The sequence below is a fragment of the Spea bombifrons genome, chromosome 8 (genome assembly GCF_027358695.1).
Source record: "Spea bombifrons isolate aSpeBom1 chromosome 8, aSpeBom1.2.pri, whole genome shotgun sequence".
NCBI lineage: Eukaryota > Metazoa > Chordata > Amphibia > Anura > Pelobatidae > Spea > Spea bombifrons.
In genome coordinates, this window is record NC_071094.1 from 36,350,543 (window position 1) to 36,367,473 (window position 16,931).

A 16,931-nucleotide genomic window follows, 5' to 3' on the forward strand; every position below is an offset into this window, starting at 1 on the left:
ACCCGATATTAGTTTTAAGGGGGGGAGGGGCTGTGCGTTTTGGCCACAATCCCCCTTGAAGTCTTCAGGGTCCCTTTTTGAGGGGATCATAGAAGATTTGACACTCCCTAGACTTCAGTTTAGGACGGAAGGAAGAGGCCTCAGAAGACAAAGGTCAAGGTATGTGGCCCGACCGCTATTTTCATTCTTCACATAGGACTGTAGCGGACGACAACAGAGGAACATGAACCTCCGGCTCCAAGGAGGACAAAACAAAGCTGTCCATAAAGTTATATGGCTTCTGCACCTCTGTCCCGAGCTCTGTTTAAAGGCTGTCTACTACAGCATACATTTGCTGCAAGGGGTCCATACATCAAGTGAATATAGAGGTACAAAGGTACCTAATTTGCACTCATCTACCCAGAATCCCCTGCAGGAGCAGAGAGAATCCTCTCCTGGCTTGTCTGGTGGCGGCAGATTAGCGTTTAATAACGCCTCGGCAATTTCTGCTTGGAAATATGTAACTAAAATTAAACGTAGAACAGCTGTGGCATCATTTTGTGGCGCTTTTGAGTTTCCATAATTTTTAAGGTCAAATTTTGTCCATGTGTTGAAAATTCACAACTCCCTAAGGCTCAGGTTCACCTGAAGAGTCAAGTCTGAGGCTTTCGAATAACTCATTTTTACAAAGCAAGTTAAAATATTCTCCACATAAATATCAATCAAAATTGTATTTTAAAAACAAAATACATAAAGACACCTCCGATGTGCTATAACTATTCACACAGCCTACAGGCACAAGCTGCTTTAGCTTGAAACAGAGCATGACACCGATTGGAATGCTGGGAATTAATGTTCACGTCATTGCGAAACACCCTGACGAGAACAGAATTTGGACTACATTTCCCTGCATGCCTTGCGCCTGTAGATACTCATTGGTTGGAAGATGAAGCGTATTTGCCGCTTGCAAAGGATGCTGGAAATTGTAGTTCCATATTGTTTCAGCCGTTTTTGGGTTGCAGACTAGATGACTACAACTCCCAGCATGCTGTAAACAAGGCTCGTGCTGTCCAGTGTAACCGTCCAACCAAAAGAAAATCATATTTGGGGCCCCTAAATTCCAGGTAGGCGGCATTTTACTTTTCTTATATGTTATATATTTATAAATTGTAATTTCGGGAAAATGTTGCATGTTTTTGAAGCCTGTGAGAAAGTTACCCAGGGTGCAGCTGTGCTGTGTGCAGCATCCCGTATGTTCTCTACATGTGTGTATAAATTGAGCGGTGCGAGTGGTTTGTAGAGTTCTTGGTCTGGGGTCCCGGCATTAAACTTCCTCGGCGGAAGTTGGGGTTACAAATCGTGAATAAACACGGGGTCAACCTGGTAGCCACGTGACTTACTGATGCTAGTATTTATGGCATGTTTGGCCAACATCATATAACTTAGAACCGACTTTTTATTATCCTTTATTTATATAGCGCCAACAGTTTACGCAGCGCTTAATACAATACATAAATTCAAGGGATATGACAAGACAAGAATTGACAGACTAAGACAAACCGATACATTTGGTGGAGAGAGCCCTGCTCGCAAGCTTACAATCTAGACTTCTTGCTTTTCTGCACTGCTGTGATCATGTATAAGATGCCAACTGGTGCTTTTGTTACTTGTATGTCATGGTTGGTATCCCTGCTTGAATACGGGTGACTTAATCTGTGTATCTTTAAATTATGGCATGAGGGCCGGTATTAGAGTCATTTGGATAATGCATTAGATAAGTCCATACATGGAATCTTTAGGGGCCCAGGGTCAGAAAGTTCCCAGGTATGCAAATAAGCAGGCGATGCCTGTCAATCTGATAAAAAAAAAATCCAGATGTTCGTTATATTGTAAATCACAAAACCTATGGTAAACAGATCCGTTGTAAGCGTGTCTCAAAAGCCAGGAGTACCCCTCCCCCATCCTCAGGTGTTACTCCTGCTGCAGAGCCCCTATTTCTGCCCCCTGGAACTGTTTAATGGGTTTTAGTGTATGATGTGATTACTGTTGCTTCTCTGTAATTTGTGTGACTTTGTTTCAGGTGTACTGTTGGTTATTGACAGTATACGGATGCTATAACTGTATATACGTGGTGAAGTTGCTGGTGTTGCGGTAGACCAGCCCCTTCTCGATAAGTTAGGTTTTACTAAATTAGCCTGTTATAGTTTTTACAAATGAAATAAATAATAAAAGATAACAATACAATTGCGCTCTGAATTTGCTAATTCACAAAGTTTCCAAAGCAAATTTTAGGTGGAGACACATCTATTTGGGGAGTGTGCCCCCGAAGTAAAGAAGACGGGGGGGGGGGTCTGGTGCTGGCCGTAACCCTTCAGTTGACACGTTTGTTGCACTTGTTTCCACCCTTTTTTCTTTTTCGTGGTGAAACACTGAACCTTGGGGCTTCAGAAGAAAAACTAAATGCAATCCCAACACGGATGTCCTGATTTGAACACTTGAAATGTTGGGGGGGGGGCATGTACCATTTGGAAAGGTGTCTGATTTAGATGATCTTGGATTTGGCGTGATCATTCCTTCAGTACTTCACCCCTCCTTGGTTAAAGTTCTGGTACTTTGTGATGGTGGAGAAATGGCTGGAGATGCTATGGTGGTTGCACCACTTTGAACCAGAATTGCTCTTGTTCTAAGTGGTGCAGTCACATCTGCATCATGATGGCATACTCTTAATATCTATGTAAAGTGTCCTGAACAGCCACGAGGATGTCATAGTGGCATTTCCCAAAGTGTCTTATGGCAGCCTATAGTCTCCTCGTTGAGCAGATGACCTCTAACAGACTGGCCAGTAATGATGAATGCCCGAGCTTTGATACTGTGTAGTATGTCAAAGAACTTCAGTTTGCGTCAGCAAACAGAAAAAGTATAAGATGGCAATAAATGTATCCAAATATTAGGCTGTTCATTTGTATTTTGCTGTAAAGACAAGGGTGGTTTTGTGGACCACAGTTTAGGTGCATGTGCCCTGGTGCCTGGATTCTGTCAGGAAGCACATCTGACACACATTAATAGACATTAGTCAGTCTGGATAGGTCTGCAGTAATCTCGTTTACTCATCAACCTTCATTTTATATTCCTCAACAACCTTTGATACCAGGGAGTTAAGGAAACGGTTAGGCATTAAGGACAAGTCAGTATATTTCGGCAGAACACTGAGGGAATACCTGAAAACAGGTTAGTGAGTCTTTTTCTATTTTCAAATAAAAAAGAGCATTTCCAGCACTGCTTTGCCTCCTTGAGTCACTCTTCAGAGCTACTAGCCCATGCACCAAGAGTCTAGTCCGGCTAGTGTGCCTTTAGCATTAGAGTCACCACTGGGCTCACTTCTGAACCCAACTTCAAGGGGAAGATGTACGTATGTAGATGCCAGGAGACAGTCCCTGGGTAAATGAGCAAGCAGATCATTAAGACGCTGCTTAATTACTGAGAAATGACACTTTAAGGCTAATTGTGATGGATGCCCTATGAAACAGAAAAGGTTAAAATAGCATTTTATATTGTCTCTGAAGGTTCTAGACTGCTCTTAGATGGAGATTTTTCTTCCAAAATGGTTAAAATTAGCGAAAATGTGAAACTTTCCCAAAGAGGGGCGTTACGTAGAGCAAACAAATGAAGTGTTATCTGCTCTTGGCTCGGTTAGTCTCACACATTTTGTATACATTTTTGTCCTTGGGAAAATCCCAAAAAAGCAAACGCTCAGACCAGACATGGGCATCCTTGCTTACAGTGTTTAGATGAATGGCAAGAGCACATCACGGATGAATCCATGTAGTTTCTAGAATGTGCATGTAACTTTGCACATGTGAAGGTCCCTCGTGTTTCTAGACTGTCCTTCTGGATAGGATTGGTCCAACACGCAGGTTGAGATTTGTCCTCGAAAGAGTGAGCTTCAGTTTGCGACTCTCCTGTGATAGGAGGACAAGCTATTTAAGTGTTTGTTCCCTGAACTTACATACATTTTTATCGTCAAACCTTTCGGTGTTGTAGGCCTGATGATTTTATGTAGTTGTTTTAATAGTTAAATTTAAGTGACGTATCTATGGGGGATGGGGAGAGTGACTCCTTTGTCCAAAACAATATAACTAACGCAGGAGTGGCCATGGATCCTGGTGGAGTTTAATACTAAGCTGAATGTTCCACTGCATGTACCCCGATTTAACTCTTATGAACGGAAAATTGGGGGGCATGAGCAGCCATTTAAATGTGTTATAATTCTTGATAATATTTTTCTATGGTGGTACCCCGTTAATATATTTCAGAACCAAATGTTTGCTGCTTTTATTTTGTATAATTGCAGACCAGGAGGCACAGAGCTAGTCATCTGAGAGAGGCTTATTATTTTTCATTGGCTTTATTAAATTTGCAGCTTTTCACAGAGAAGATTAAAATATGTAATGCTTGTTCCGAATGTCTTAAAACGATTTAATAAAAGGGTGATGAGTCTTTATTGTGTGTTATAGGTGTGTGTGTGCTAGTGAAGTTAATCTTGTGTTATAGAAACGAGGCTTAATAAAAGATAATAATCCCGGAATGAGACTGATTTGCTTTTATTGCTTTAAACTTTCTTGAAACACAAGAAGGCAGAGAGATTTTGTTGCGCAACTCAGAAGGGTACAGTATAGCGCCTGGAGTAGCTGTAATGATAGCCTTTGCTGGCCTCCTAAATTCAATCAACAACCCAAGTCCCATCCACCTTCTGCTAAATCGGAGGATGTGAGCCTCACCCTCACTGACTCCAGAGGACTATCCTACTGGTTTAAAACCAAGTGATTTGCTAATGTAATCAAACAACAAAAAAACTTGTTGTCGTGAGAACGGTCAGAAACTTGATCTTTTTCTGTGCCCTGTATACAAAGAAAATTTGGCTTTCTACTTACTTTCTGTTGACCTTTGTGCACACATTGCTGCATGTCGAGGCCAGCGCTATTAGATCTTGAATGGCACATAATAGGTGATGAAAATGTGTCTCGGTCATTTGTTTAGATAATCCTTTTATTTAGAATTCTTGTGTTTTTGCCATTTAAAAAAAAAAAAATTGTCCACCACAGAATTCTCCTGTCGTTACTGTTCCCTCCCACCTTTTTTTTAGTATGCCTCCCCCCACATTGCGTATACTTGTATATCTACATTGACTTGTGTCATCTTCTGAATGATCCTCTCCAGGGCAGCATGTGGTGTCGAAGGCTGGCACGGCTTTATCCTGTCACAAGGGGATTCCTAACAAAAGCGGTTACAAGTCAAGCGCGTCTTTCATCCAGACCCCACAATACCGCTCCATCTGTGAATCGCTGGCTCAGTACGGCACCAGAGATTCACGCCTGCTCATGGAACTTACACAATGATCACCTCGGTGAGTTGAGATCGCCATCAGGGTCTCTGGATTTTACCGGGAAGCTTATAGTCAAAATTGGGAGGATGTTCAGCTCAGTGTTTTAGCTCCTTTGTTCGCTTTTTTTCCATTATTATTCAACCATGTTATATATTCCATACAGTTGTTATAGACATAAGCTATTTTTTGGACTGATCTGCCAGTAATATATTTGATGACAACGCTCTACATTGAAAATTAATAAAATGATTTCTTACATATTTAAATTAGGTCCTCTGTTATCCCAAATATATATTTTAGCATTTTGTACTCTATATATTATATAATTACATATTAAAATAAAACAACATATGCATACTAGGAGCCTTGCAGTTTTCAGGATCCGTATGATTATTTGTTCCCATTAAGTTATCGCTGTCCTGTTGGTAAGCTGATGATTGTTCATTGAGGGGCAAGGAGAAGAGCAATAACTTTGGGGCAGAAAGTGGGGTTTATTCACTAAGTTGTGCTTTTAATGCCTTCACTTGACTATTCATTATGAAGGGCCAACCCTTGCAAGGTCTGGGTAGGCCCGGTATAATTCATAATCCAATGGTTGAGGGGACTTTGAAGAAGTCTTGTGGATTGGACTATTCATTATACAGGAACAACCAGGCTCACCCTGCAGCAGGACCTCACTGGGGTCAGCCCTTCATAATGTTTATTGAAGTCAAGGAGTCTTCAATGAATTATAAGGAGTGTCAAAGAGTAAATTGAAGAAGACCAAAACATCCACTGTGACGGATACACTCAACATTCTAAACATTGGATATAATTGATCTTGATATTGTGTTTATTTGTCAAATCACCACAGAGCTACTCTATTCTGGGTCTTGTATGCGTTTTGATTACATCTGGTTGCGGGACCACTGCCGCTCTGCTTCCTGTTATAATTCCAAAACAAACCAGCGGAGCCTCGACACGGCCAGCGTGGAACTGGACATCAAACCTAAACAAGTGAGAGTGGACGAGACAACCCTCTATCTAACATGTAAGTGATATTATTATGTCCGAATGTATCAAAATAACAGCATCCATGAGGACTTCTGGCTGCTTTAATCAGGTCCTAACTAAATTGGTTGGTGTTGGTTCACTCATATAATGTAGAGAACTTGACAAAAGAAGTTGCGCTAATTAAATAATGTTATTCTAGTGAACTCCTTTCCTTCATAGACTATATGAGAATTGTAGGAATGAAGAGTTAAGTGAAATGTGTGAACTAAGGGCTAGAAATTATTTGCCACAAATCAGTTGTTGGAGTCACTACCCTATCAAATATAATGTAGAGGTATAAGCTCCCAATACATAATTATATATATATTTTTTATTGTTATTTTATTTTTTATTTGAAAGGGCCAGATGGACATATGACCCGATATGGTTTAGAATGGTTGATGGAGAATAGTTATGAAGGACAGAAGCAGCAACTTGTCCAGCCTCGGATTTTGTGGAATTCAATAATATACAAGGAGGCAGATGTTCCATCCGTCAGTTTCTTAGACTTCCTGGAAACAAATGAAGGACTGAGACATTTCCTGCAGAATTTCTTACTATATGGCATTGCCTTCGTGGATGATGTCCCCCCTACCCGAGAAGATACCGAGAGAGTCGCAATGCGCATCAGCCACATCAGGTAATGGATTTTTGTGAGCGCTGGAATTGGTATACTCCCAAGTGTCATGTTTATCTCTAGACAGTGCTAGATTTTCAGCACTGTCCAGCTTTGCTCCCCCAGTGTGTCACCGCGGGCGGTGGGGATCATGGGCCAGCAGTAAAATGCACTGGAGCCCAAGCAAAATGGTCTTCAATGTGTATTTAACATGAACATAGGGTTGGAGTGCTCCATTAATGTTACTTAGTGGTATATAACTTATACCATTTGGATACCAAATGAATACTAATCTTTCAGTGGAAAACTTGCAGGGAGACCATTTATGGCAAGATGTGGGATCTCACTTCTGACTTCTCACGTGGTGACACCGCGTATACCAAATTAGCTCTGGATCGGCACACTGATACCACGTACTTCCAGGAGCCCTGCGGGTGAGTGCCACTTGGATGGGTTTATTCTCTATGCGTCCTGTAGCACATATAATTGTTTTTTTTATATAAATGCATCCTATAAACAGGGGAGAGTTTTCACCGTAGTTTTACATTTGGGGTAAAATGTATAATATTATTGCTTTATTGTTACCTGTAGCTACGTAGTAAGTTAACAAAACTTAGGAATACATGTATCGTAACATTTTTGGTAAAATATGTAGCATAGTCAGCATATGTTATATATAAACAGAAATTTGGAAACCAATAGCCATTTTAAGGTCCCCACCTTAATTCATAATGCACCTTACTTATAGATATCCCCCTCTGCTCCCCTGATATGCTTTATACCCCCTGATATGCCACTGTGCCCCCCTGATATGCATTATACCCCCTAATTTGCCCTAGATATTCCACCCCCCGACTTACCAATGCACCCCCAGGCTCCCTGGTGTCTAGCGGGGCCAGCCGGTGGACGCCTATGGTGGAGCACCGGAAGGTTGTGTCATTGCCATTGCTGTCAGTCATGTGATACTATAGGTGCAAACACCACACTGAGCTGCTTCTTTATGGCAATGCTAATGAAGTCCTGCTTGATTCTTGCCTATAAAAACTTAGAGTAGCTGGGTAATTAAAACTGAGTCATTCTATTGTTTACCGCAGGCAGTATGATAAGGAGTCAGAGTGTCTGTCTATTACATGGGGCTAAGGTATTCGAGCTAGAAGACATACACGTGACCAATAACGGACTGTGTGAATCTATTAACAACTAGTACAGTTTTAAAACACAGAAAACAATGTCATATTTTAAAAACTCTGAAATAATACTGGGTGTTCGCCTTAAAAAAAAAAATCACATTGGGAAACATTCTCTGTTTATACTGATACTCCAGCAAGGTTATACCAGAAAATCAGGAAAACCATACAACCCACCCCAAACCTTGCAACGCAGCATCCAACAGTAGATAGAATGAATTAAAATGTAGACAACCCTAAATTCTTTGTCTTCTTGATTTATACATTTGAGTCCTTTTCATCTTCACCCCGTTTTTACCCATTTTCTCATTACGCTCCCTGTTTGAGCGAGAATTTACCACTATTGCTTTTTTTATCCCACTTCTGCTTGTTTCTTTTTGAAATTAGCAGGACAAACACCCATCGACTTGTTCAAACAGAGAATAAAAATAACGCTTCTAATGGACCCATTGTTACAGAAAAGCCAAGAAAAACATCATTTCTTTTTTGTGATGGATTTTACGCTTCAGTTCACTTAAATCCTTGTTAATGAAAGTGTTTGAAGGGCCTTAGTGTTTATAATGAAAGCATCTTTGGTTTATTTGACAAAATGTGCCTTTTGCTCTGAACACCCCAGAGGATGGACGTACAGAGACTATAAACCTTTGGGACTTATTGAAGCGTCGCTCTTCTAGTGGCACGTATCTTCTCAACCTGCCCTGTTATCCTTTTAAGCAAATATGTCCATTTTCTTTTATTTGCAGTAAAAATAAAAAAAAACGTCCCATCTCTGTGGGTAACAAAGGATAAGGATTGTGTGTTGACAGTAGTAATGCAATTCCCTGCTACGCTTTTCCGTTGCAGTATGCAGCTCTTCCATTGCTTGCGTCACGAGGGGACAGGGGGCCGCACCTTGTTAGTGGACGGCTTCTACGCCGCAGATCAAGTCCGTCAACGCCACGGTGATGATTTCAAGCTGCTCAGCAACGTGCCGCTGAAACACGAGTACATCGAGAGCGTGGGAGGGAGTCAGAACCACATGGTGGGCATTGGACCCGTGCTCAACGTTTACCCGTGGAATAAAGAGCTTTATATGATCAGGTAGGTGTCTGCTCCACCACGACATTCATCTGAAAACATCTTCAAGAAGTCAGCGTTAAGCTTTGCGTATCCATTGATTGAGAGCTTTGGTTTAGAGTCGACACTTTTACGGGGAAAGAGAAACCCAAGGTTGTCCAACTAAAAGCCAGAGTAGAACCAGTTGGCTGGTTTATATTTTGTATTTCTTTTTTTCTAATAATATTTTACTTATTAGTTCTTTAGGATTCCTTTATGAATATCCCAAGTCGTCTTAAATCCCTTTCTGTGTTTGGACGTAGAATTTATACTGGTTTATTTTAGCTATTTGCCTTCTTGTAAGGTGTAATTCTTTCGTTTTAACCCCCACCACCCCATTCTTTCATCCTACAGATTAGGAATGAGAAGAAACATAGATATTGAATTGAATACAGACATAATTGATGGCACTGTGCTTCTGTTTCCAGGTACAATAACTACGACCGAGCCGTTATTAATACGGTACCGCACGATGTGGTACGGAGGTGGTATGCCGCACATCGCACACTAACCAACGAACTGAGGAGGCCTGAAAACGAGCTGTGGGTGAAGCTCAAACCAGGAAAGGTAGGTGTTAAAAACAGGTCTCGGTGAAGACAGAGAAAGCGCTCCCATTTAACTCAATGGGAGCGCTTTTTGCCCATGATCCCGGAGGTCTTGTTAGACTTCCACCCAGAGCGAGCCAAATACATCTCCTGGATGGCAGGCAGCTGGGGGTCGGAAAGGGGGTAAATGTATACGATGGGATTCTTTATGTATTTAGAGCAGGGGTGTCCAACCTGTGGCCCTCCAGCTGCTGTGGGACTACATCTCCCATCTTTCAGCTAAGGGGCTGGCTGAGGATTACGGGAGGTGTAGTCATGCAGCAGCTGGAGGGCCGCAGGTTGGACACCCCTGACTATTGTTATTTTACCAGCCATGGATTCTTAGATTAAGAATTTGGGCAATCATTAAAAACCGACTAAGCCCCAGACATAATCATATTTTTTTCTTTGTACAAGTAATGTATTAAACATGAATCTGCCTTTGTAAGCGTTTTAAACTTTATATATTACGTTGGTAAACGACATTGCACTCTCTGCATTGCCTGATACTGCAGATAGCATTGTTAGCCACAAGGTGGCAGTGTAGCACCTAGCATGCTGGGAATCATGGATGATGATGGCCCCATAAAAAAAGCTAGCGAAATTGTGGCATTTACCATCAGAGCATATGTAACGATTAAAAGAGGACCCCCAAACTCTGGATCTTACTTTAAAAACAAAAAGAAAAGGGTTGAATATAAGACAGCCCTATTAGAAAAAAATGTAAACCACTGTTTTTGTTTTTGTTGCTCTCACTCTCTTTCACACTCTCATGCACTCTCTCTCATACTCTCACTTACTCTCTCTCACACTCTCATTCACTCTCTCATACTCCTTCACGCTTCATGTCTCCCTACCTTCTCAGCTGACCGCTTCTGTGTCCTTGACTCCTTTTCTGCAGCTCCCCTTCTTCTCTTGCCTCTTCTTGTTCTTCTATTTTCTTTCTTCATCTGCTTCTCTGTGCTATCAGCTCCATTATTCAGGTACAAAAGGGCGGTGCCTCCACACACATCCTATCCGCTGATTGGAGGAACAGGGGAGAGGCTGTCCTCGTGGTGCGCGCCCTAGATCCGCCTTTTGGCAGAAGTACTTTGAGAGACCTTAATATTGCAGACAAATTCGTGGAGAAAGAGAAGCGTTTCTGCAGCTTACCTCTTTCTCCTCTAATCTGTCTACAATGTCCTGGCCTCTCCGAATACTTCCGCAAAAGGGCCGAGCCACGAAAACACATGCAATTTAAAGGAGAGCTAAGCTATAATATGCACTGATGGCTGGAGTGTCCCTTTACAATGTTTCACTAGAGCTGCTTCATTATTTTTAATCATTGCCATATATATCTTTTTTCTCCTATAGGGTAGGTCTCAGTATAGATTAATGGAAGACAGTCATGCTTAAGAATTTCTCACAGAGGCTGGCACTCTTACAACACTCCTTGTGGGTTGTGGGTCAGAAATGCCTTTTCTAGATCACATTCTCTTATAACAGACGTTAAATTGGGGACCATACAGTATTTCTGTTCAGTTGTTGCTTTTTTCCATTAATACTTGTGAATAACCACATTTTGTAGGTCATTTAAAGTAATCAAGATGTCACAATATATCATGCCATTCAACCAACTCATGAATCAGCACCATCAGGTTGTTCCTTATGTGGCGTAAAATTGCACTGTAGTGTTGAAAGTTGTGTACAGGCAAAATATTTGCACAAAAGACCTCATATGGTACATTTACTAAATTGAAGTTAAAATTAACATGTTGTTTTTATTGGCTTCCTATCTGGCCCGTGGCTTTACAGCCTCCAGTGTTTACACTTTAGGCTGTAATGATAATCAGGAACAGATTGCGTAATAGAGAATGAATCTGTTGTTTTAATGAAAGAGACATTAATGACTAAACATATATGACCCTTATATAAAAGATCACATTCAGGGGCATTAGGATATGTATTTAAGTATTCCAGAACGTGTCTATTTTTATTGATCCAGAAAGTGTGCAATGTAGAGCTGATCAGCGTTCCGTTAATTAATTCTCTCCTATACCATGCGGTGACGGGAGATTTTAATCAAAAAGTTCACGTTTGTATACATGATGACATCACTAACAAGTAAGGCACTATTTGATTTTGCTTTTCGTTGACATCATGTGCATGTTGTGGCGAGTTAAACGTAAAGATATAGGCAAGTGAAAGAAAGCATCCTCACAATGCAAAATATAGTTTCTACCCCTTTAAGGTGTTCCGCTAACAGAAAATAGCGACATCACGCCAACTAACGTCTCATTAGAATGAAAAGGCCCTTTGTTGATTCTGTGTGTATTAACCCCGTTCATTTATTGGCAACGCTGTCTTAATGTAAACAAACAAGATTGTGCAAGGATATGCTGGTAAGCCGTATTCATCATTACCCCTTGTCCATGTCTTTATTCCTTGATTAAATATATGTTTAGTTTACGACATCATGAAATAAAAGCCTAGCTCCCTATTGAGTCCCTCTGTGGTCTATTCTTTGCTGGTGGAAGGCTGACCAGTCTATACACCTTCCCCAGACAGCACACAGGTCCGGGCAAGCAATGCTTCACTTGGCTCAGAGATCTTCTTTCAGGGCATCTCCTTGCCCTGCGGACACATAGGAACTTCTTCTCCCCTTAATGAAGTGTCGGTTCATACCTGTGTTTAATTCAAGGCTTCTTCTTGTTGTAGGTACTATTTGTTGATAACTGGAGGGTATTACACGGACGAGAGTCATTTACAGGATACAGGCAACTTTGCGGCTGTTACCTCACCCGGGACGATGTATTGAACGTTGCACGTCTACTTGGCCTAAAAGCTTGAGATGAGATATAATAAACTCCATGGCAAACCATTTCCAAAGCATTTTACCACCCAGAGAGAGCTCAGCTCGCTTATTGAGTCTCCCACAATCCCTGAATTCTGAAGGTTTTTCGCACTTTTTGAAACCAGTTTTTTTACTGGCCGAGACCAAGACTATCTTTTAAGGTTTTAAAGCTGATTTTTGTTCTTAGCTCCCAATTTTACTCCCTGATATGATTTTAAAAAATATACTACCTTCCTACTAAACCTCCCGCAAGTACAGAATTATGGACAAGTAAGACGAGACATGCAGCTGAATTCAAGACAGCCTCTTGCTCTTCATGTAGGCCAACATAAAGGTCAACTATGGTTGAGGACATTGATAACTGGACACCAGCACTTTGAAATACACATTTGTCCCCGATCTCCTGGTTGTGAATTAAAAACATCTGCTTTAATGCTATCGAGCATTCAGTTTCTAAGTGCCAAGATTATTTTCCAGCTAAATATGCAAACTCAGCTTTAATATAGGAATTGTCAACATTTATTAGCGTTCACGAAATCCCATCTGACGCAGGATATCTGGTACGCTCAGACCAGCATCTGAAACGGCACTTGACCATATTTTTGTTTTTGTTTTTTTTACATTTTTAGGTAAATTTTAAGTGCCTTTTGGTTGGCGCTCAACTTCATTTGTAAAAACACCACTACAGTGATGTTTATTGTACGCAATTCAAATTATTGTCAGCGTTTTATTATGAATGTGATGGCGCTATATAAAAAAATAAACTAATAATAATTGTTTTCGTGATTTTGTCTCCTCCTTTTTATATTTCCAAACGCTGTCTAGATCAGTAAATATTCTGCACGCGTTTCCAAATGTGCTCCACACTTAACCTTAAAAAAAATTCTAAATATTAAACAAAATGATTGTGTACAGAGATAATAATTCATATAAAAATACCTGTAAAATATATTTATATAATTATATATATATAGATATATTCCACAGTGCTATTACAATAGGGGAGAAAACAAAATTAACATTAAAGTTGTCAATATAAAATATTAATAATATTATATGGACATCTAAACCCCTTTCTGCTCAATAAAGAGGCCTGTATACGGCGGCTCGGATACAAATATGTAATCGATACAGTATACCTGAGGGAGAAAAGAATATACAAGATAACAATGTAACACAATGCAGTTTAGAGGCATGTAGAAAACTACTCTATGAAACAAAAAAGAAACATGTGGGAAGTTCCTTAGTGTTACTTAGGTTCTGTGTTTGCTTACATGTCCTATGGGCACGAGTGTGTCTTGCTAATTCATACGCATCTCTAACTGGGTTGGCTTCATTTATTTACATCCTTTGCCACGGCGTCTGAGGAAAAGGGACTAACTCCACATGGAGAAAGTTTTTCAAAGGCGAAAAGGTTTTCTAGTTAGGTAACGAGATCAGCTACTGCTGACGGTTTGAAGAATAAAGAATGGTGGCATCACTCAATTAAAAAAATAATTGCCCTGATATCGGAGATATGTGTGATTATTGCAAAATAATAGACTGTAAGCTCGTTTGAGCAGGGCCCTCCTCGCCTGTTGTCTCTGTAAGTCAAATTGTTATGTTATATACTATTTGTTATGTCCTGTCCAGCCATTGTACAGCGCTACGGAATTTGATGGCGCTATATAAATAATAATAATAGAAAGAAGTGATATCTTGAACTGATTTTAGAGGATTATTCATCTTGAGAAAGACTATAATTATTTTTGTTCAAACTATTTATTCAATAGTGGATAGTACACTTAGGGTATAATTTTCATTTACATTCTTTGCTAAATCCAATTTCCCGAAACGACAAGGCCGTAATTACTCGGTCACGTCGAAAGCCGTCTTGTAAGGCATCTGTAAAAGGCTGCTGAGCGGATGAATGCGAACTGAGATCCTTTGTAGTCTGAATCCCAGGAGGTAGAAAAGAATTCAGTGTTTGGCGTGCAAATATGTGTTTCGTATACAAGAAATGTTTGAGTGGAGGAACTATTGAGAGAAGACATATGTGAGGTAAAGGGAGGTCACGCATGCTCAACCTGGAAAATGGGGTTTAAGACAAGTTCAATTTTTATAGTATACATCTATGACCGGAATTAATATTGCCTGAATCTTACTCTTAAGGGGACACTACTGTCTGTGACGGTCCTACTAAAGAAGTAGGCAAATGCATTCTTCAGAACGGACATACTTGTGTATCGATGTTGTCATTATTATTGTTAATATTTATACATTTATATAGTCATATTCGGTATGGCTGGCGAATAGGACGACATAAATAGTGCATCGCAGAACAACTTGGACTTGACACAAACAAATGAGCTTACAATCAACGGGAGAACCTAATTTCGTGTGCTGGAGCCCTCGCCTTTAGACTGTCTGAACCAATCAACAACAAGCAGCAACTTAACAATAGCGCAGAGATAAGTCAATAGGGAGGAATAATCGTGCATCCAGAGAAAATGATTAAATCAAGATATTTTTTCCATAGTATAATTTTTTTTAGTTGATATTATAGCTTATAAAAATGCCTTGTAACATTTTATTGAAATAATAGTGCTACCCATGCTGGTATCTTTTTAAATTATATTTTTATAATTGATGCCGAAATGTCCGATATGAATTACTTGCCAAATCTGCTTAAATATATGAAAATATATTTAAAATAAGCTACAGGACGTTTCTACTTTTGACCTTTTTCTCTTCTTTTTTATACGGATCAGTAAAGTAAGATGAGTTTGCATCACTGATCGCTATTTCTTAGAACTCTCATCAGAATTTTAGCGAGAAATGCAACACATTAATTTACCTGGCAAGTGCCTGCTAACATCTGCCGGCCCAAAGAACTGGGTCCCGGGTACTCTTCTAACAGCTGTTTGTATCCCCAGCCGCTGATTATGTTAAGCAAATAACCCTTAGTGGATCTGTCATTTCAGTCATTCCTCCGAAGGTTTAATCACGTAAAGACACACAAGCTCGTAAAACGTTTTTCAATTTCTATGGCAACGTCCTATCAGCGCCTACTATTAAGTGCCAAGTGTCATAAGTGATAAAGTGTTCCCGGCTTGGTGATAGAGTTATTTCTCAGAAGGGTTTAGGCATTCAGCAGTATTGGGAACGATTCTTCTTACTGCCGCATTTAATTGTAAAAGTCTCAAATTCAGCAGAGCAGCGGGGGGGGGGGAGTAGGTGATTTTCACTTTCCTTATCGGGCAATCTTGCGTGCTAACTACCTTTTCTCAGAACTGTTTTATTCTTGGTGTATTCGCAGAAAATGACTAAACTTACTAAGAAACATTAATTGATCATTTTCAAGAAACGATGTCTCGTTTTTTTTCTGTGGGTTAATTTTCTGTAACAAACCCAGCGACCACCTTATACGTCTTTTAGCATCATAGTTAATACCTCAACATTCGGCTTTTTTTGCTTCCGATCTGGATAAATAATATATTTGTATATGAAAGGTGATGGATTTACATCAATGACAAAAATAGTACAGTTTTCCGACATATGTATTTAATGGTTTATAGCTTATATGGTTAACAGTCAATTAATTTGAATACAAAAATGAAATTACAATATCAATAGCATATTTAGTAGACTTTAAAACAGTCCCACACTATATATACACAGACTCTAAAGGAGTCACATTATTGTCTGATGTTATGGAGTGTCTTGTCTAGGTTACCTGAAACTGAAATTAATGCATTAAAAGGAAAGGGTTCATATAATTAACTAAAAAGTCCATGTTTTCTACTCATTCTCTCCAGGGGGGATGTCACCTTCCAGTAAGGTTAAGGTTGCCACATTGGCCACATATATATTTCACATGATGCCGACCTGTACATGTAAAGTGCTGCCCCCTGTAGTATGTAGAATATATAACTGATTAACTGATTATAATTGAATATTGTTGATATATTCCACATAGTGCAGGGTAGCACTTTGCAGGTCCTCGCCATCAACTTATAAAATGTATAATGACAATATGGTAACCCTACATGATTTTTGGGCATAATATGTATTTCTATGGCATAGGATCATCAGTATTCTTATTGCCTTGGGGTGACTGCAAAGCTTTGAACGCGTATACAAAGTCGCATTATTTTAATATCATTCATTTCATATCACTAAGAAGCAGATAAATGGAGAGTAAAAATATATATGAAAGCTACTAAGCTGTATAGTAAAACAT

At 39.9% G+C, this 16,931-nt stretch overlaps 1 protein-coding gene across 2 annotated transcripts; it reads left to right on the forward strand.

Annotated features, from left to right (window-relative positions):
- Positions 1-980: 980 nt before the first annotated feature.
- On the forward strand, positions 981-13,487 carry TMLHE (trimethyllysine hydroxylase, epsilon). Of its 2 annotated transcripts, none has more exons than XM_053473764.1 (8): positions 981-1,103; positions 5,197-5,383; positions 6,216-6,392; positions 6,755-7,034; positions 7,325-7,444; positions 9,041-9,277; positions 9,721-9,859; positions 12,574-13,487. In XM_053473764.1, the coding sequence occupies exons 2-8, from the start codon at positions 5,203-5,205 to the stop codon at positions 12,703-12,705; spliced, it is 1,266 nt and encodes a 421-aa protein (XP_053329739.1). In that variant the 5' UTR covers positions 981-1,103; positions 5,197-5,202; the 3' UTR covers positions 12,706-13,487. The 2 variants fall into 2 exon arrangements, with proteins under 2 accessions (XP_053329739.1, XP_053329740.1); XM_053473765.1 differs by lacking the exon at positions 981-1,103 and adding an exon at positions 4,640-4,984.
- The last annotated feature ends 3,444 nt before the right edge of the window (positions 13,488-16,931 follow it).